This window comes from Dipodomys merriami, unplaced genomic scaffold (genome assembly GCF_024711535.1).
Source record: "Dipodomys merriami isolate MVZ:Mamm:240054 unplaced genomic scaffold, mDipMer1.0.p SCAF_19, whole genome shotgun sequence".
Taxonomy (NCBI): domain Eukaryota; kingdom Metazoa; phylum Chordata; class Mammalia; order Rodentia; family Heteromyidae; genus Dipodomys; species Dipodomys merriami.
Window position 1 is genome coordinate 11885150 of NW_027203270.1, and position 20149 is coordinate 11905298.

Consider the following 20149-nt stretch of genomic DNA (forward strand, 5'->3'; position numbering starts at 1 on the left):
TGTCTTTCTGTCTCTCTCTCGGTATCTCTCTCACACATACAAATTCATAAGCTTTAAATCTAAAATCTCAGAGTTATCATCACAAGTCTTCTAATTTGATACTTCGGAGCCAGAGTTCATCCCCTGAATAATTTTAGATGAAATCTTAGGTTTAGCCTGGAGGAGCTATTGTAACAACATTAGAGGCCCAAAAAGCAAAAATAAGGCTCAACTATGCCTGTTTCTCAGACTGTTAACCTTGTTTATCTCATGCAGTATACACTCAAACTGTGGCAATCTTTTTCATCTTTTGAGATTTAACAAGCATAGGAAACAACAGTAAAATAATTGGCATATTTGTTTTGGTGTGTGTTAGTGTTGTTGGTGGTGGTGAGTAGGGCACCAAACCCTTGTAGAACAATTCATGAGCATTTGGTCTTATTTGTGGTTGGTTGTAGCTTTAAGTAAACATCACTTCCCTTTAGTTCAGGGAGATGATATTCACTACCCTCTCTTATCAAGATGTAGGTTCAGAAACAAGATCCTGTAGGATTCCTTCCTCATTTAAAACTTATTTAGTGCTTTATCTGAATCTTCAGAAAACTACATAGATTGTTGCCTTTTGGACTTCAGAGAACTGTATTAATTGTTTAGGTTTGGACAAAGTGTTGTCTTTTGAGATCCTTCAAGACAAGCGATGCGGCTTCCTCTCCGATGAATTACCTGTTGAGAACCTATCAGGCCAGTGACTCCTCAGTTCGGTTGAGTGAGGCTCTATGGCGTCCTGTGGAGCAGTACATCACCACCTCTGCCCAGGCCTGGTTGCAGGGGCCAGGCAGGTCGAGGGCAGCCCACTGTGGGGTATGATCATTTCAGGTCACCTCTGCCCTTCCAAGATCCAGCTGGTCCAGGATGCGTGGTGCCCAAGGATGCTAATTCACATCCCATCTCTTTCATCCGTGTGATCTCCAGCTCCCCACACTGGGGGGGTAAGGAGGGGTAGGGAAGTGGTCACGTCCAGTTACAAATCGTGCATCTTTTCTTCTTTTCAGTCCAGCTAGTTTAAATCCCACACACTCTTCCAGCTGTGGTCTAATCTAGATTACGCAATTCCCAGCCTGTCCTTTACAAGGACCCGTCGATTCGCAAAGGGCAGGTTGAGTGTACAGTCAGCCAGTCGGGAGGTCGCTCCACAGCCGTCGGGCTCCTCCCGCCCCGCTCGCTTCCACCTCGGCCAACGCCCCCACTTCGGGACGAGGCCCGGAGCGCGGGCTTGGGCACGCACGTCCCGTGCGTCCGGGGGGCTGGGCTACAGCCCCTGACGTCAGCGGCCACGCCCCCAGCGCTCAGCTATCCTTCGTGCCGCCCGCCATCTTGTCTCAGTGTCTCGCTGGCGGTCGACGGTCTTGGAACGTCGTCCTGGTCCGTGGTCGGGACGCCGCGAACCCCGGTTCTTTTGTCTGTGTTTGACGCCCTAGTTTGGTCCGTGACCTTCCGGAGCTTTCCGGAGGCAGCCAGCAGAAGCCGAAAGGGCCGCCCCACCCCTCCCTTCCGTCTCAGGGTCCCGGAGGGATCGAGCTCGGTCACGCCCCTCAGCCCCCCCCCCCCACCTTTCCCCTTAGTCGTCGCGTCCTCGTCGCGTCTCCGGAATCAGACGGTGCCCCATAGATGGCCAGCTTTCCCCCGAGGGTCAACGAGAATGAGATCGGTGAGGAGAGTGGGGCGGTGGGCGAGTGCGCGCGCGGGGGGTGGCGGGGAGGGGAAGCGTCCCAGAGTCGGGGGGCCTCGCGTGGGGCCTCTGCTGAGCGGGGGGACGGGGACCCGCGTGGATGCAGCCCGGTGTGCCGCGCGCTGGGCGCCCGGGGAGCGTCGTGTGGGACCTGGGCGCGTGCGGACCGGGGTGTGGGGCGAGCCGGGCGCCCACCCAGACCCGGCCTCGCTCCTTCTTCCTTCCTCCCACCTCCCCTCCCCCGGTACCCCGGAGTTATCCACCATGACCGGCGCACGTCCTTTATCCTGGGGTTTCCTGGAGACCCCAGCTCCGAGCTTGGGGTGGGGGTGGGGTCGGATGCCCCGCAAGTGTATGATGATGATGTGCGGGGCGGAGGAGGAAGGGAGGGAAGGAAAGTACAACTCGTGTGTTCTGAACTGCAGTTGGAAGCCGGGGCTTCTCCTCTAGGTCAACCTCTTTTACGAGAACGCCTGGAAAACACACAATATTTGAACAGCAACAAAAGAGAGACCAGGACGTTAAAGAGAAAAAAAGGGAGGAAATTTTCAGAATGATCTTTCCCAGTACCTACGGGAGGAGGAGATGGTTGGGTGGAGGGGACACAAGTAAGGCCCTAGTACCCAAGAGCAAAGTCTGGAAAGGCTTTCTCCTTAACCGGACTGATGGCCAGCCCTGCCACGCACCACGCCCAAAGAAAGAGCAGGCGATGGGGGTTCCAGGTTATGGTCCAGACCTGCCCGGGGACACTGTTTTAACACCTTACAGTAATTAAGTCCTCCAAAATTGGTTGGTGCAGTGCTTTGACCGATATGCTCAGTACACGCTGATGTCACTAGACTGGGTTAAATAAAAGTTGGCAGAGGACACTGAGCCAGAGAACCTTGCCTGATCTTCAAGTTTATGGATGCTACTTTTACCAAATACTTGGAGCTGGTGTTTCTGGAAGTAGACAAAAGGGTTTGTCTTGTAGGCAGGTAAATCTGAACCGAATTTTGGACTTTTGTTCTTTTAAGGACAAGGTTCAATGTATGATTATTAGGTGACTTTGATCTTCGTTTTAATAACTATTATTTACTTCACTGTTATTATAGAGGTGATGTATGGAGGGATTACAATTACATGAGTCTGGTAATGACCACATTTCCTTTCTTGCAGTGTCTTCTATTCCCTCATTCTCTCCTGGTCCCTCCCTCCTGTCTCCACCCATGAGTTGTAATTTCATCAATGTCCAGGGAGCAGCACTTTCTCACTGTTTTTCCCTGGAATTCTGTACCCTCCCCCCTTCCCAAAGATATATACGTAAATACACATAGTAAGGTAAAGAAGACATAATCATCAAAAACTTTAAAAAAAAAATAGCTGGGCTCCAGGGGCTCACCCCTGTATTCCTAGCTTCTCAGGAGACTGAGATCTGAGGATCATGGTTCAAAGCCAGCCAGGGCAGGAAAGTCTGTAAGATTCTTATCTCCTATTAACCACCAGAAAACAGGAAGTGGTGCTGTGGCTCTTCTAGCTGAGGGATAGCGCCCAGGCCCCATGACCTCCCCCCCCCCCCCCAAGAAAAAGACTTTTTTGCATATCTTGGAGTTGATTTCAGTATGTACATTTTATATAAATATGAAGAGGCACTTTGGCATTTGTGCATTTGTTTCCTAAGAGTATTCTCTTTGGGTCTCACACTGTGTGTGTATCTAGAATCCTATATAATTTTTCATATCCCAGTACATTTAGATCTAGCTTCTGCATATTAGAACATGTGCTTTTTGGGTTGCTGTTTGTCTTTTTTTGGGGGGGGTCTGGTTGTGGGGCCTGAACTCTGGGCGTGGGCGCTGTCCCTCAGCTCTTCAGCTCAAGGCTAGCACTCTACCACTTGAGCCACAGCATCACTTCCGGCTTTTTTCTTTTTGCTCATGTGGTGCTGAGGAATCGAAACCAGGGCCTCAGGCATGTATGGCAAGCGCTCTACCACTGAGCCACCTTCCCAGCCCTGCTGTTTGTCTTTCTAAGCTTGGCTTACTTCACTTAACATGATTGGTTCTAGTTCCATACATTTCCTTGCAAGTGACATTGTTTTCTCTTTTTTGTTGTTGTTGTTGCTACTGGGGCTTGAACTATGGGCCTGGACACTGTCCCTGAGCCCTTCAGCTCAAAGCTAGCACTCTAGTGCTTGAGCCACAGTGCCACTTCTATTTTCTGAGTGGTTTATTGGAGATAAGAGTCTCACAGACTTTTCCTGCCCTGGCTGGCTTTGAACCATGATCCTCAGATCTCAGCCTCCTGAGTAGCTAGGATTACAGGCAAGAGCCAGCAGCACTTGGCTTTGTTTTGTATTTTTACTTCATTATGATAAACCTATCTTTTCTAAGAGTTGATAGAGCTTCTTAGCATACCTGCCAAAGGTAGAACCATCCATTAAGCATAATTTAAAAAGAATAAACAAAACTTTTTTTTTGCATTTGATGTGCTGTCTTCTTACTTCCTGGGTAATAATATAAGGCAAAAAAAAGTTACTAGTTGAAGCCAAATGTCTGTAAATTTGTCCTTTTCTAAGCTTTTTTTTTTTGGGGGGGGGGGGAGGTCTGTCATGGGCCTTGAACTATGGGCCTGGACACTGTCCCTGAGCCCTTCAGCTCAAGGCTAGAGCTCTACCACTTGAGCTACTGTGGCACTTCCGGTTTTCTGAGTGGTTTATTGGAGATAGAGTCTCACATACTTTCCTGCCAGAGCTGGCTTTGAATTGGCCATCCTCAGATCTCAGCCTCCTGAGTAGCTAGGATTACAGGCATGAATCACAGGTGCCCAGCTTTTTTTTTTTTTTTAAACCCCAGTGTTTTGTTTCTTTGTTTTTGAAGTATCATTTGGATACAAGGTTAAACATTTATTGCTTTATGTAACTATGAATAAGGACTTTCTTCCTTTTTCTAAGCATTAATTGTTGCTTTGCTGAATTTGGCTTCTCAAGTATTTACTGGAAGTAGAGGCTAGATTCCATGTGTGGTTAAATAATTCTATATAAAAAGACAACTGCATTGAGCTACTACACTTTCACAAAGCACTGCCACAGTTCCTCCCTTTGTATGAAATTGCAAGAAAAAATGTGAAGGAGCTGGATCTGGTTTGTTTGGTTCTCATGTTCGGTGACTCATAGGTGAACTATGGAGCTGATACTGTCTGCTATTGTGTCATGGGGTCCATTTCCCAAGGCAAGCAGCCTTTCACTTACCCAAGTCATTAAATCAGGACTGGCACCAAAAACAATAGTAACTAGTGAAATGACATGCATATGACTGTGAGCTTGGAAAAGTATAAAGAAACCTGGAACAACATACGCTTTCTGAAGTCATTTGTATATTTAAAAATCATCCTGCAACCATCTGAGGTTCACCAGATGTGAGTTTTGTCTTGAAAGTCACGTGACTACCAGAAAAATTAATGTTAAGTTGACATATATAGAGTGGATGCCACTTTGATGAAGTCCATTACTAAGTGGAATTTATCCAGTAAAGTATGGTGAGATTAAGCTGGAGAATGGACTTAATTCTATGATCAAAGGAATAACTACAAATAGTTTAGCCTGGCAAAAAGAATCTGTTGCTGATGTCAGGGCTGCTTTCCATATAAGTGTGTGTCATATAAAGCAGGATTATTAGGTTTATACTCAATGGAATCAGGACTGAAGGGGTGGGAGGAAGCTTTTTATGTCATTAAAAAGTAATTTCTGATAATTTTAGCTGTATTAAAATAGGTCTTATTTATGAATGTCATAGAGAAGTTTTTATGTTTTAAGTTTTTAATCTTTTTTTTAAGAGCTATACTCATCTGTTAATATATCAAAAATTGAGCAAGGGCTAGGAATGTGGCTTAGTGATAGAGTGCTTGCCTAGCTGGATGAACCCCTGGGTTCGATTCTTCAGAACCACATAAACAGAAAAGGCCCAAAGTAGTGCTGTGGCTCAAGTGGTATAGTGTTTCCCTTGAGCAAAATAAACTCTGACAGTGCCCAGGCCCTGAGTTCAAGCTCCAGGACTGACTGGCAAAAAAAAAAAAAATTGAACAAGGAACATAAAATAAGTCATTTAAGAATGGAATGTGAGGGCTGGAAAAGTGGCTGAGTGGTAGAGTCTTGCCTTGCATGCATGAGGCTCTGGGTTCAATTCCTCAGCACCACATAAACAGAAAAAGCCAGAAGTGGCGCTGTGGTTTAAGTGGTAGAGCGCTAGCCTTGAGCTGAACAGCTGAGGGACAGTGCCCAGGCCCAGAGTTCAGGCCCCATGACCGACTAAAAAAAGTAAGAATGGATTGTGTACATGAGCTTTGGTTGGTAAATACTGAACATGTATCATGGCAGTTGCCATACTAGCTGTGGATAGAATATACATTCAACTGCAAGTGATACTGAGAGAATACATTTTGGAAATGGGTGTTGCCTGCCTCTCCATCACACCCAGTTTTTGTTTTTTTTTGTTGTTGTTGTTGGTGATGGGTTTTTTTGATCAGTCATGGGGCCGAACTCTTCCCAGCCCACACCCAGTTTTCTTGAAACCTCTTTTTTTTTTTTTTTTTTTTTCAAAGAAATCTCAGCAGGGCCCTTGGCTCATGCCTGTACTCCTATATAAGCCTAAGAGGCTAAGATCTGAGGATCACGGTTCAAAGCTAGTCCAGGCAGGAAAGTTCATAAAACTCTTATCTCCACCAGAAAACTGGAAGTGGCGCTGTAGTTCAAATGGTAGAATGCTTGCCTTGAACTGAAGAGCTGAGGGACAGCACTCAGGCCCAGAGTTTAAGCCCCACAGCTGACCAAAACACAAAAAAACCTTGCATAGGGAAATTTTAGGAAAATATCTTTGTGTGTGTGCCAGTCCTAGGCACTGTCCTTGAGCTTTTATGTTCAAGACTAGTGCTCTACCACTGGAGCCACAGCTTTACTTCTGGCTTTTTTAATAGCTAATTGGAGATACCATGAATTTTCTTGCCCAGTCTGGCTTTGAACCTTGATTCTCACTCAGTTGTCAGCCTCTTGAATAGCTAGGATTATACATGTGAGCCACCAGTGCCTGTCTAGGAGAATACCTTTACCAAAACATGAAAATAGTTATTTTAGAGGACTTTCATTTTGAATACTTTCGCTAGAGGTGAGGAAAGTTTGTTTTGTTTTGTTTTTCCCTACCAAGGACCATTCTCAAAAAGAAAAAGGGAAGTGAAGGGCTGGAAACATGGATCAGTTGTAGAGTGCTTGCTTAGCATGCATGAAGCCTGGATTTTGATTCCTCACTACCACATAAACAGAAAAAGCCAGAAGTGGTGCTATGTGTGTGGCTCAAGTGGTAGAGTGCTAGCCTTGAGCACAGAGAGGCTCAACGACAGTGCCCAGGCCCTGAGTTCAAGCCCCAGGCCTGGCAAAAAAAGAGAGAAAAGTGAAGACTGGAAGCATGGCTCAGGTGATAGAGCCATGGCAGATCTGAGGGTTGAAATCAACCTCAGCAGACAAATTCATGGGAGCCTAGTCTCCAAATTAATCAGTAAAAAGCTGGAACCAGAGGCATGGCTTAAATGGTAAAGTGCCAGCCTTGAATGGAAAAGACAAGTGAGAGCAGGCCCTTGTGTTCAACCCCTAGTACCACCACAAAGAAAAGAAAGAAGAAAAAAGAAAATCCGTGAATCTTGAAGTAATACACAGTCATTCTCTTTTGTTGTTATATATGATATTTTGTATTTTTTTGTCCTTTAGTGAGATTGCGTACCATAGGGGAACTTTTAGCTCCAGCAGCTCCTTTTGACAAGAAATGTGGTCGTGAAAATTGGACTGTTGCTTTTGCTCCAGATGGCTCATACTTTGCTTGGTCACAAGGCTATCGTACAGTAAAGCTTGTTCCGTGGTCCCAGTGCCTTAAGAACTTGTAAGTCCTGCTTTAATTTGTCCTACTTTTATTGTTAGCAGACCTTCGTGTTATGTCCATAGTCATTTAGGTCTAAATGTATGGGAAACTGATTATGATAATTGGGGTTTTATTGTCTTTGTGTATGCCAGTTTAGGAACTTGAACTAAAGGCCTACACACTGTTCCTTAGCTTTTTTGCTTAAGGCTAGCACTCTACTACTTGAACTGTAAGCTCCACTTCTGGTTTTTTGGTGGAGATGAGATGCTCACAGACTTTCTCTGCCTGAGCTGGCTTGAACCATGATCCTCAACTCTCAGCCTCTGGAGAGTAGCTAGGATTACAGGCATAAGCCACCTGTGCCCCCCCTTTTTTTTCCAGCCAAGAATTCCTAAGGTTTTTTTTTTTTTTCTTCTTTGTTTTTTCTTCAAGGCTAGTACCCGATCACTTGATCCAGGGCTTCACTTTGGAATTTTTGGTGGTGAATTGGAGATAAGAGTCTCAGGGCTGGTTTTGAACAGATTCTCAGATCTCAACTTCTTGAGTAGCTAGGCTTCCAGGCCTGTGCCACAGAGCTTGCCCCCTACCCCCCCCCCTTTTTTTTTTGTCAGTCAGAGGGCTTGAACTCTGGGCTTGGGCGTGCTCAAGGTGAATGCTCTACCACTTGAGCCACAGTGTCACTTCCTGTTTTCTAGTAGTTCATTGGGTGCCAATGGCTCACGCCTGTAATCCTAGCTACTCAGGAGGCTGAGATTTGAGGATCATGGTTCAAAGCCAGCCTGGGCAGGAAAGTCTGTGGGACTTTATCTCCAATTAACCGCCAGAAAACCAGAAGTGGTGCTGTGGCTCAAGTGGTAGAGCACTTGCCTTGAGCTGAAGAGTTTAGGGACAGTGCCCAGGCCAAAAGTTCAAGCTCCATCACTGAAGAAAAAAAATTTTTTTTTCTAACATTTTTGGAGTTTTGCAGGTGTGTGTGTGTGTATTTTAATTATTAAACTTTATCTTAACTACTGAGAATTTGTATTAATGACCTAAATTTATTTAGTAGTTTCCACTTAGTTCAAATTACAGCTTTCCCATCTGTCTGTATGATTGTTTCTTTATTCAGTATCATTAAAGTTGTGTTGAAGTTATTTTAACAAACAGAGTATCAACAAGAGTCTGGAGTAAAATTCACTTTTAACCTTTTCCTTTTAGTCTCTTGCATGGCACCAAGAATGTTACTAATTCAAGCAGTTTAAGATTGTCAAGACAGAACAGTGATGGTGGTCAAAAAAATAAGCCTCGTGAACATATTATAGACTGTGGAGACATAGTATGGAGTCTTGCTTTTGGGTCTTCAGTTCCAGAAAAACGGAGTCGCTGTGTAAATATAGAATGGCATCGATTCCGATTTGGACAAGATCAGCTTCTCCTAGCCACAGGATTAAACAATGGTCGAATCAAAATATGGGATGTATATACAGGTATGAACTCAGTTTTTAAAGCAAACATGATTTTTTTTTTTATGAATCCTGCTCATAGGCATTGGAATATGAGTTGAGATCTTTATTTATTTATTTATTTTGGGTCCGGTCATGGGGCCTGAACTCTGGGCCTGGGCGCTTTCCCTCAGCCTTCAGCTCAAGGCTAGCACTCTACCACTTGAGCCACAGCACCACTTCCGGCTTTTTTCTTTTTGCTTATGTGGTGCTGAGGAATCGAACCCACGGCCTCATGCTTGCAAGGCAAGCGCTCTACCACTGAGCCACCTTCCCAGCCCAAGTTGAGATCTTGAATACATTGAGAAGCCACCTTCCCAGCCCCTAACTTTAGAAAAGCAATATAAAGTTCATACTACTTTTAATATGAGTACATGTATAAGGTAGTATTTGAGTTAATGATTATCATAGCAAGGTAGCTTCTTATATACTTTTTTAATGATAGCTTAGTCTTTTGAAGTAAATCATGTTTAAAGAATCATTAATCTTCAGAAGGTTTTAGTGACCAGCATCTAACTAGCTAGGTTGAAAGTTAATTCTTTGGGCAGTTCAGTTAAAAAAAGTTTTTAAGCTGCTAGTGAATGTTTGATCCTTGGGCGGGAGGAAGATCAAGGACATGGGATAAAGCTCTTTGGCATAGTACTTGCCTAGTAGGCATAAAGCCCTGAGTCTCTGGGAGTGTGGCTTAGTGGTAGACTGCTTGCCTAGCATGTATAAAGCCCTGGGTTCCATTCCTCAGTGTCACATAAACAGAAAAAGCCAGAAGTAGTACTGTGGCTCAAGTGGTAGAGTATCAGCCTTGAGCAATAGCCCAGACTCTGAGTTCAAGCCCCAGAGCTGGCAAAAAAAAAAAAAAGCCAGGCGCTGGTGGCTCATGCCTGTAATCTTAGCTACTCAGGTGGCTGAGATCTGAGGATTCAGGTTCAAAGCTAACCCGGGCAGGAAAGTCCGTGAAACTCTTACCTCCAATAAACAACCAGAAAACCAGAAGTGGCGCAGTAGCTCAAGTGGTAGAGCCTTCACCTTGAGCTGAAGAGTTGAGGGGCAACACTCAGGCCCGGAGATATAAGCCACAGTTGGATTGTTGGGGGAAAATATCCAGGCAATAATTGTGGGTTTTCTAGTGAACAAAACTCCCTGCCAGGGCTGGGAAGATGGCTCAGTGGTAGAGTGCTTGCCTTGCATGCATGAGACCCTGGGTTCGATTCCTCAGCACCACATAATTAGAAAAAGCCACAAGTGGTGCTGGGGCTCAGGTGGTAGAGTGCTGGCCTTGAGCTGAAGAGCTGAGGGACAGTGCCCGGCTCAGAGTTCAAGCCCCATGACCGGGGGGGAAAAAAAAAAAAAACCCTGCCACCCACCTCCCCTATCATGGGGTTTGACCTTCAGGCCTGGGCACTACCCCCTGAGCTCTTTTGTTCAAGGCTAGTGCTCTACCACTTTGAGCCACAGCTCCACTTCCAGTTTTCTGGTGGTCATGGACTTTTTTGCCTAGGCTGGCTTTGAACCATGATCTTCAGCTCTTAGCTTCCTGAGTAGCTAGGATTTCAGGCATAATCCACCAGCATCCAACTTTGAACAAAACTCTTTACAGGAGATGGTCCAGGAGTAGTCCAAGGCCAAGGAAATACAAAGGGAATTTTTTTTTACCTTTTTTTTTTTTTTTTTTCTTTAATCATATTGTAGGGCTGGAAATGTGGTTTAGTAGAGTGCTTGGCTAGCATGCATGAAGCCCTGGTTGGATTCCTCAGTGCCACATAAATAGAAAAAACTGGAAGTAGTGCTGTGGCTCAAGTGGTAGAGTGCTAGCCTTGAGCATAGAGAGGCTCAAGGACAGAGGACAGTGTTCGGGCCCTTGAGTTCAAGTCCCAATCATATTGTAAACGATATGTGCTGTAAGAACATTTTTTGTCCGTCATGGGGCTTGAAGTCGGCCTGGGCGCTGTCCCTCAGTTCTTCAGCTCAAGGCTAGCACTCTACCAGTTGAGTCACTTGAACCATAGTGCCACTTCCAGATTTCTGGTGGTTTATTGGAGATAAGAGTCTCACAGACTTTCCTGCCTAGGCTGGCTTTGATGCACAGTCCTCAGATCTCAGCCTCCTGAGTAGCAAGGATTACATGAGCCAACAGTGCCAGATTTTCTCTTTATTTTTAAAAAGTAGTTAGACTTCTGGCTTTCAAAAGTCAATTTTGGTAAAATATATTGTATATTAATATTGTCCTCTATATTTCCCCATATTTAGGAAAACTCCTCCTTAATTTGGTGGATCATACTGAAGTGGTCAGAGACTTAACTTTTGCTCCAGATGGAAGCTTGATTCTAGTTTCAGCTTCAAGAGACAAAACTCTCCGAGTATGGGACCTGAAAGATGATGGTATGTCTTTATTCTGAACTGTGAAAAGGGATTTGCTTCTTAATATTACTAGTGGGAAGTGTGGGGATTAGACTTTAGAATGACATGTGGTCTGGGTGTGGTGCTAGTGATTCCAGCCCTAAGGAGGCTGAGATAGGATGGTCACAAGTTCAAGGCCAGCTTAGTGTACATAGACTATGTCTCAGAAAAATAAGACATGTAATCAAAATTTCTTTTTTCTCTGTTGAGTTCTTTGGCCTTTTCCCTGTACAGATTAAAAACAAATTCAGTCAGAGTGAGAGCCCAACAGTCTGATACTGTTAAGAAATTAACCCGAGAGATTTGTATCTAATTGATAACAAATTCCAGGTCAGTTTTAGGGTTAAACATAACTGGTCTGTGTTAGTGTTCGTTTATTTCACTTTATTGTGAGGTGGGTTATTAATTTCCTTGGTGAAAATTTAAGTTCATGTTGAAGCAACAAATTTAGTAATCTAATGAAACTATTTGCATATCAGAATTTAAATAAGTTCTAATAAACATGAGTTAAGCTAGGTGAGCTGGCTACTCAGGAGATTCCAAGATCCTAGTTCAGTGTCAGCCTGGTCAGAAAAGTCTGAGATTTTATCTACAATTAAGCAGCAAAAATCCAGGCTGCAGGGCTAGGAAGGTGGCTCAGCGGTACAGTGCTTACCTTGCATGCATGAGGCCCTAGGTTCGATTCCTCAGCACCACATAAACAGAAAAGGCTGGAAGTGGTGCTGTGGCTCAAGTGGTAGAGTGCTAGCCTTGAGCTGAAGAGCTGAGGGACAGTACCCAAGCCCAGAGTTCAGGCCCCACAACTGACAAAAAAAAAAAAAAATCCAGGCTGGAGGTACGGGTCAGTCTATAAGCAGGAAGACCCTGAGTTTAGGCATCGATGACCAAACACACAAAAAAATAGCTGTGGGGCTGGTGGCTCACACCTGTAATCCTAACTACTCTGGAGGCTGAGATCTGAGAATTGTGGTTGGAAGCCAGCCTGGGTAGGAAAGTCTGTGAGACTCTTATCTCCAAATAACCACCAGAAAACCAGAAGTAGGGCAGTGGCTCAAAGTGGTAGAGCACTAGCCTTGAGCTGAAGAGCTGAGGGACAGCGCCCCGGCTCAGAGTTCAAGCCCTCAAAAAATAAAAAAAAAAGACACAAAATATTAGGATGAAAAAGCATTTTGAAGATTTTTAGATCTTTAATATTGGGGAATACTCTCAGGATCTCATTCGTGCTAGACAAGTACTCTTCTATTGAGCTATATTCTCTATACCCAGTTGTGGGATGTTCAAGTTATATCTTTCATTTGTAGAATAAGAAAATAGAACTAAATTCTGTCTTCAGGAGCCACAGGCATTTTGATAGAGGGCTAGATGTTAAAATAGTTGATTAGGTTTTTTTTAACTGTATTTTTTTTTTTTGTCTTTTCTTTTTTGGTACTGGGGATCGAACCCAGGACGTTGCACTTGCTAGGCAAGCGCTTTGCCACTGAGTACATCCTAGCCCAGTTGATTAGGTTTGTACACTATGCTGTCTCTCTGTCAAAGTAGTACAACATAAAAAATGGGGTTGGTTGTATTGTAGTAAAATTTTATTTACAAAAATAAGCAAAGCATGGGCTGGGAAGGTGGCTCAGTGGTAGAGCGCTTGCCTGGCATGACTGAGGCCTTGGGTTCAATTCCTCAGTACCACATAAGCAAAAAGAAAAGAGCCGTGAAGTGGCGCTGTGGCTCAAGTGGTAGAGTGCTAGCCTTGAGTTGAAATGCTGAGGGACAGCACACAGGCCCAGAGTTCAGGCCCCACAACCGGACCCCCCCCCAAAAAAAAAAAAAAAAAAGGCAAAGCAGCCAGAGCCAGATGCTGGTGGCTCATGGCTGTAATCCTAGCAACTGAGGAGGCTGAGAACTAAAGATAACAGTTCAAAGCTAGCCAGGGTAGGAAAGTCCTGGAGACTCTTTATCTCCAAGGCTAAAGTATAAAGTACAAGCCTTGAGTATAAAAGCTCAAGGACAGCACCTAGGCCCTGAGTTCAAGCCCTAGGACAATCAACCAAAAACAAAAAAGGCAGCTGGTATATATTGTCAACTTCTTTTACAAATACATTGTTCTTAACTATAAAATACTGCTATTTCGAAAGGTTTATCATTTAAGATGCATCTAAAAATGACCCAATACTCCTTTTCTCTTAGGAAACATGATGAAAGTGTTGAGGGGACATCAGAACTGGGTGTACAGCTGTGCATTTTCTCCTGACTCTTCTATGCTGTGTTCAGTGGGCGCCAGTAAAGCAGTATGTGTCAAAGTTCTTGTATATTTGTTGTGGATTGCATTATAATAATGTGTGTATAATCATTTTAAATCTTAAGTAACTGTTTAGCCTGCTCGGTGTCATGAATATCTTAAATTTTTATTTCATGATAGGGTACAATTTGCATGTAGGAAATTAAATGTTCTTAAGTGAGAAGTCGAATTGCTCTTAAAGATAATATTTGTATATTGAGGGTATGTCAAGTTTACTTTTTGTAAGATCTAGAAAGGCTTATATATGTGTTGTAGAAGAAATCTAGTCCATATGTTAAGACATTCCTTTTTGAAAGATCTAGAAAGGCTTATATATGTGTTGTAGAAGAAATCTAGTCCATATGTTAAGACATTCCTTTGTTAATTTTCTTCTCTGGGTTTTTTGGGTGTTTCTTATCCAGTTTGCTGCTTTTGAATTTTGATTCCTAGCTTCTCCTGAACATTTAACCGAAAAAACATAACTTAACGACATAATAGAAGTAGCATGCATATATGTTCTAGAGTAAAGTATAGATGAAAATTTAGTATTGTCTGTTTTATATAGCATACCCAGAAACTTTAAAGTGACTTTTAAGAGGGTTATGCTTACAGTGAACTATTTTAGTTGTTTGCTAGCTTTTAGTGTTGGTTAAAGAATCTTAGTTTCATATTTTTATGGTCCAAATACATATACTTTGAGTTAATGGGGAGGCGGGGTGGAGGCTAGTTTAAATGCATTTTGTTTTGCCAAGAGATACGTTAGTTATAATAAATGTTGGAACTTTAGAACAGAATAATCAGTTTATTTAAAAATTATAAGAAGAACAAAGCTAGATGTTGACATTGCTATTTTAGGCTGTGTGTTTTCCATATGCTTCTTGCTTTCCCTGTCACAGGTGGTGGCAGCAATATTGGTGTGATTGAGGTTATGCTGGCACCACTCGCACACAGGCGCACAATGGTGTTAGCTGGGCAGAAAGAGTGGCATCTCTGGCTACCGGGCTGGGGGCGACCTTTACCATAGGATGAAGTAACCTTGCATTCGGCTGCAAGGTGTACTGTACGTACACAGGTGCTGGTCGATGTCCACTTTCTGCTTTTCTTTCTTTCTTTTTTTTTTTTTTTCTTTTTAAGAATAATTTCCCCCATAGTAAAAACCCATTGACTCCCAAGTAAATTGATATTCCAATTTGATGGAATTAGGAGTCTGACAGTGAAACCACTTTAATGTAAAGTTACTGGTTTTCAAATGGTTTCTCTATGCTATTTTTTTTAGTTCTTTAAGATGCTAGAAATACCTTAAATCTGACTCAATTTAAAATTTGTACTTGTTTTCCTGTGGAAATAATGTGTTTTGTCTGTGCAGAAAAAATAGCAAAAGGATTGCTTACTCCAAGGAGAGTAATTCTACATCTCCAAGCTTACATTTAATAACCAGCCTGAAGTAAAACATTAGAATACTAGTTAGGGCTATTCTGCACAGTTAACTACTGATGTTTCGATTCTGAAACTGTATATAAACTTGTTCTTCAGTAATTTAACTGTTTTGTATTGAAATTGGACTGATTGTAGTCAGTTTGGGGAAAAGTGGTAAATCTTTGTTCACAGAAATGTTGTAATTATATTAACAAAATAGCATTTTCATATTATAATGTGGTTTAACATCCTTATTTGCCAAAGTAATTTCATTTGGCTGTGAAAATTCTCTTTGCTTGCAGTATCTGTTTCTCTTCCTAGGCTCACGTTGGTGATCCAAGCGTATTGTAAACAAGTGATTATCTCAAAGGAGATGCCAATGGAGTAACAATTTGTTAACCTTACATTTTCTGTCTGTATATTTTTTAAAAAAATTTGGTAGTTGCTGGAAAAAAAGAGAAAGGGGTTTGTAGTACTTAACCCTATTTGTTTCTGTATATCTTAGTTAACTAGTTTTTGGAATAAATGGATTTCAGTATAACTTTGGTTAAATTGCATTGCCTTTACATTTAGGCCTTTTTAAAATTAACATTTAACAGAAACATTTGAAGTAGAATTTGCATGTCTGCTTTAATTAACTTAAAGATTGATTTAATCTATGACACTGAGCATATTCTTTAAATTACTCATAATTTAAAATGTTTAATTTAAACTCGTAATTTATGTTTAATGTAATCTTAATTATCAGTGTAGTTTAAATGTACTATTTGGTCCTCTGTGAGTCTAAATGAAGCTATAACATTTACCTTTTTATTGCAGGTTTTCCTTTGGAATATGGATAAATATACCATGATACGAAAACTAGAAGGACATCACCATGATGTGGTAGCTTGTGACTTTTCTCCTGATGGAGCATTACTGGCTACTGCATCTTATGATACTCGAGTTTATATCTGGGACCCACATAATGGGGACATTCTGATGGAACTTGGGTAGGTATATCATGAATTGTTTTATCTGAAATATCATTGGGGTCACTGTAGCCTTTAAGAAGTATGAATAATTAGAATCACATATGAAACCTAAAATTACACTTGATCATAATTAAACATTTGTTATTGAAAATTAAATTTGACTCTCATAATACAGGGTTTTTTCCTTTGTGGGACTTGAACTTAGGACCTGGGTGCTGTCCCTGAGCTCTTTCCCCCTCAAGGCTAGTGCTCTAGTTGTTAATCGGAAATAAGAGTCTCAAAGACTTCCCTGCCTGGGCTGGCTTTGAACCATGATCCTTAGAACTAAGTCTCCTGAGTAGCTAGGATTACAGGCGTGACCTGCCCAGGCAGGTTTGCTATTTAATAATACCCAATTCTGAAACGATAATTATATTTTAGAGTTTCATGTTGAGGGAAAAAAAATAATTAAAATTCCAAGTTGGATTTAATTGTGTGTGTACCAGTCCTGGGGCTTGAACTCAGCCTGGATGCATTACCTGAGCTTTTCTGCTCAAAGGCTAGTGCTTGAGCCACAGCTCCCCTTCCAAAGTTTTTTGCTAGTTAATTGGGAGATAAGAATCTTTCCTGCCTTTACTGTCCTTGAACCTCAGAACTCAAATATCAGCCTCCTGAGTAGCTAAGATTACACACATAAGCCACAAACACCCACCATTGAACTTAATCTTAGTAGTTCTTTCCAAGTACTGGCATTCAGTGTGGATATGTTAGCTCTACTTAGTCTTCTCAGTTGCATTAATTAAGGCCATTAATCTTATTCAAAGTCAAATGTACTTTGTACCTGGGTAATTTTCCTTCTTAAAGTTATTGTCAAGATGTTTATTTGACTTTAGGCACCTGTTTCCCCCACCTACTCCAATATTTGCTGGAGGAGCAAATGACCGATGGGTACGATCTGTATCTTTTAGTCATGATGGACTGCATATTGCAAGCCTTGCTGATGACAAGTAAGCATGAATTATTTATTCACTTTCTTTTTTATTTTTGCTAGTTCTGGGGCTTGAACTCAGGGCTTGGGCACTGTCCTTGATCTTCTTTTTCTCAAGGCTGATACTCTACCACTTGAGCCACAGCACCACTTCTGGTTTTGTCTGTTTATGTGGTACTGAGGAATAGAACCCAGGGCTTTATGCATGCTAGGCAAACTACTACTAAGCCACCTTCCCAGCCCCTTATTATTACTTTGTGTAAGTATATATGTGCTGGTTGTAGGGCTTGAACTCAGGGCCTGGGTGCTATCCCTAAACTTTTTGCTGAGCCATACCTCCACTTCTAGCTTTTTGGTGGTTAATTGGGGTTAAAAATCCTACAGATTTTTCTGCCTGGCCTGGCATTGAAGTGCGGTCCTCAGATAGCAGCCTCCTGAGTAGCGTGAGCCACCTGCAGTGCCCAGTATTTATTATTACCTTCAGGATTGCATTTCATCCCTCTCTCTTTTTTTTTTTTTGCGGAGATGGGGCTTGAACTCAGGGCTTGGCACTGTTCCTGAGCTTCCTTTGCTCAAGGCTAGCACTCTACCTACCACTTGAGCCATAGTGCCACTTTCGGCTTTTTCTGCTTATGTGGTGCTGAGGAATTGAACCCAGGGTCTCATGTATGCAAGTCAAGCATTCTACCACTGAGCCACCTTCCCTGCCCCCCTAGTCTGTATTTAATATAGCAAACTGGGTTTAAATGTGTCTTCCTCTAGATAAGACCTTAGGAGATGGTGTGACTAGGAGAGAGTAAAACAGATTCTCCTATTTTCAATGTAAGAAGTTAGTGAATGCTTGTAGGTTTGCATATTACATACAGGCTGGATTCTGAAAAGGAAGGACAGTTATATCTTCTTGGACTTAATTCAAATTACCAACTGGCATAGTCTAAACTATTTTTATAAATCAGGTTACTACAATTGCCTGTTGGAGTAATGTGTGTTTTGTGCCTTAGAACGTGGCATTTTTTGCTTTTAAAAATTTGTTTTAGGGCTGGGAAGGTGGCTCAGTGGTAGAGCGCTTGCCTTGCATGCCTGAGGCCCTGGGTTTGATTCCTCAGCACCACATAAGCAAAAAGAAAAAAGCCAGAAGTGGCGCTGTGGCTCAAGTGGTAGTGCGCTAGCCTTGAGCTGAAGAGCTAAGGGACAGCGCCCAGGCCCAGAGTTCAGGCCCCACGACTGGACCAAAAAAAAAAAGGAAAAAGTTTGTTTTACTCTCAGATACTTATTAAAATACTTTGATTTCCTTTCCAGAATGGTGAGGTTCTGGAGGATTGATGAAGATTGTCCAGTACATGTTGCATCTTTGAACAATGGTCTTTGCTGTGCCTTTTCCACTGATGGCAGTGTTTTAGCTGCTGGGTAAATAAATATATTTGTCTTTTTTCTTCAAGGAGCAAGTTAAGGTGGCTTTAGGCGAGGGATCCAGTAGTTTATTGTCAGTAAATCTAGCATAAGTGCTTTTATAAAGTCTGTTACTGCCTTGTCATAGAATGCATCATTGGATAGTTCTCCTTAATTATAGTTTAAGGTGGAATTTGATTCTGACATATAGCCTTGGATATGCTTTCTTCAACTGTGGGTATGTTGCATGGACTTGAGTGACTGAGCTTGTGTTTTTTTTGTTTCTGTTTAGAACACAAGATGGAAGTGTGTATTTTTGGGCTACTCCAAAGCAAGTCCCTAGCCTTCAGCATTTGTGTCGCATGTCAATCCGCAGAGTGATGCCCACGCAAGAAGTTCAGGAGCTGCCAATTCCTTCCAAAGTTTTGGAGTATCTCTCCTATCGTATTTAAAAGACAGCCTTCCCTACTTGTAGGGACTGACAGAATACATTTTATACAAACCTCAAGCTTTACTGACTTATGTGTCTGGTGTTAAACATTCAAAAGATTTATTTAATTTGATATATTCTTCTGCATTTTCATTAGTTGAACTTCAAAAATGTTATTTATAGACCATAGAAATATTTCTGGACATATCAAATGTAATTTTTTAAGACTGTGAAAACATGCATATATGTATATATTTAGACACAAGCTGCTATGTGTTTGATAGACCCTTTTGCTTTTTGAGTTTGGAATTCTGACCTGTATATACTGCTTCAGTGGAGCCAAAAATATATTATCTGTTATAAAGTGTAAGGAATTTTTTTTAAATTGGGGTACTGAGATGATAATATTGACATAAAAAAGCTCAATGGCTTCATATAAAATGGATTGGGGAGGGTGGGTCAGACTGACCTGGCAGGTGTGAGACAGTTATTTTATAGGGAAAGGACTTTATTTTCCTTAGGATTTTTGTGTCATGAGTAGAATTCAGTTACCACTTTTTTTTTTTAAGCTAAGCTATACTAGAAAAAGGGTATTTCCCCCCAATCTGCCCCCCAGTACTGTGGGCTTTAATCTTGGAAAGCTATCTTACTACCTTCCTTACCTCTGTGGTATAAAGTATTACACATTTTTTTGACAATTTGAAGAATATACCTACTGTATTATTGCTAAATATTTTGTTTATACTAAGGGACAATTGTTTTAAAAACATGTTTTGTTGTAATACTGAATTTTTGCAGAAAATGATATTGGTAACTGGCCAAAGAGACGCAATACCTATGTTAGCAATAGCTATGTTTGCCTTCTGTTATTTATCATATCTGCAGATATTAAGAATGTATGCATTGTATAAAATGCTTGATTCTACATTTTTTTTATTAAAGACTTGTAAGCATCACCATATTGTGATTTTTTTTATTGTAAAGGTGATATACAGAGGATTACAGTTACATAAGACAGGTAATGAGTATATTTATCGCCATTGTGTATATCTTACAATTGATGGAATACTGAGTAGATGGAGCCACAACCGTGATAAAGAAACAGCAGTTCATTCAGTGTTTACTGAATGAACAACAGCCTTTATATTGCTATGTCCTGAAAAGTCTACTGTAGTAAGGTTTAGTACTACTATAGAACAAAGTAATTTCCAAGAAAAAAAAATAGTCACATAGGGAAACTAG

General features: G+C 41.9%; 1 protein-coding gene across 3 annotated transcripts; it reads left to right on the top strand.

Annotated features, from left to right (window-relative positions):
• The first annotated feature begins 1355 nt into the window (after positions 1 to 1355).
• On the top strand, positions 1356 to 19863 carry Wsb1 (WD repeat and SOCS box containing 1). 3 transcript variants are annotated; one of them, XM_070027272.1, is made up of 9 exons: positions 1356 to 1687; positions 7440 to 7608; positions 8785 to 9053; positions 11313 to 11444; positions 13641 to 13741; positions 15967 to 16139; positions 16994 to 17107; positions 18388 to 18495; positions 18770 to 19863. In XM_070027272.1, exons 1-9 carry the CDS (start codon positions 1648 to 1650, stop codon positions 18927 to 18929), a joined length of 1266 nt encoding a protein of 421 aa, XP_069883373.1. In that variant the 5' UTR covers positions 1356 to 1647; the 3' UTR covers positions 18930 to 19863. The 3 variants fall into 3 exon arrangements, with proteins under 3 accessions (XP_069883373.1, XP_069883374.1, XP_069883375.1); XM_070027273.1 differs by lacking the exons at positions 1356 to 1687; positions 7440 to 7608; positions 8785 to 9053; positions 11313 to 11444 and adding an exon at positions 14628 to 15612 and having other exon boundaries at positions 13657 to 13741; XM_070027274.1 differs by lacking the exons at positions 1356 to 1687; positions 7440 to 7608; positions 8785 to 9053; positions 11313 to 11444 and adding an exon at positions 14628 to 14803 and having other exon boundaries at positions 13657 to 13741.
• Positions 19864 to 20149: the final 286 nt, after the last annotated feature.

Excerpts from the sequence above, each read along its gene's own strand:
- Wsb1 (XM_070027272.1), top strand. The coding sequence starts at position 1,648 with ATGGCCAGCTTTCCCCCGAGGGTCAACGAGAATGAGATCG. Across the intron at positions 7,609-8,784 it reads TCCCAGTGCCTTAAGAACTT|TCTCTTGCATGGCACCAAGA; the intron begins GTAAGTCCTGCT and ends TTTTCCTTTTAG. Across the intron at positions 17,108-18,387 it reads GCAAGCCTTGCTGATGACAA|AATGGTGAGGTTCTGGAGGA; the intron begins GTAAGCATGAAT and ends TTTCCTTTCCAG.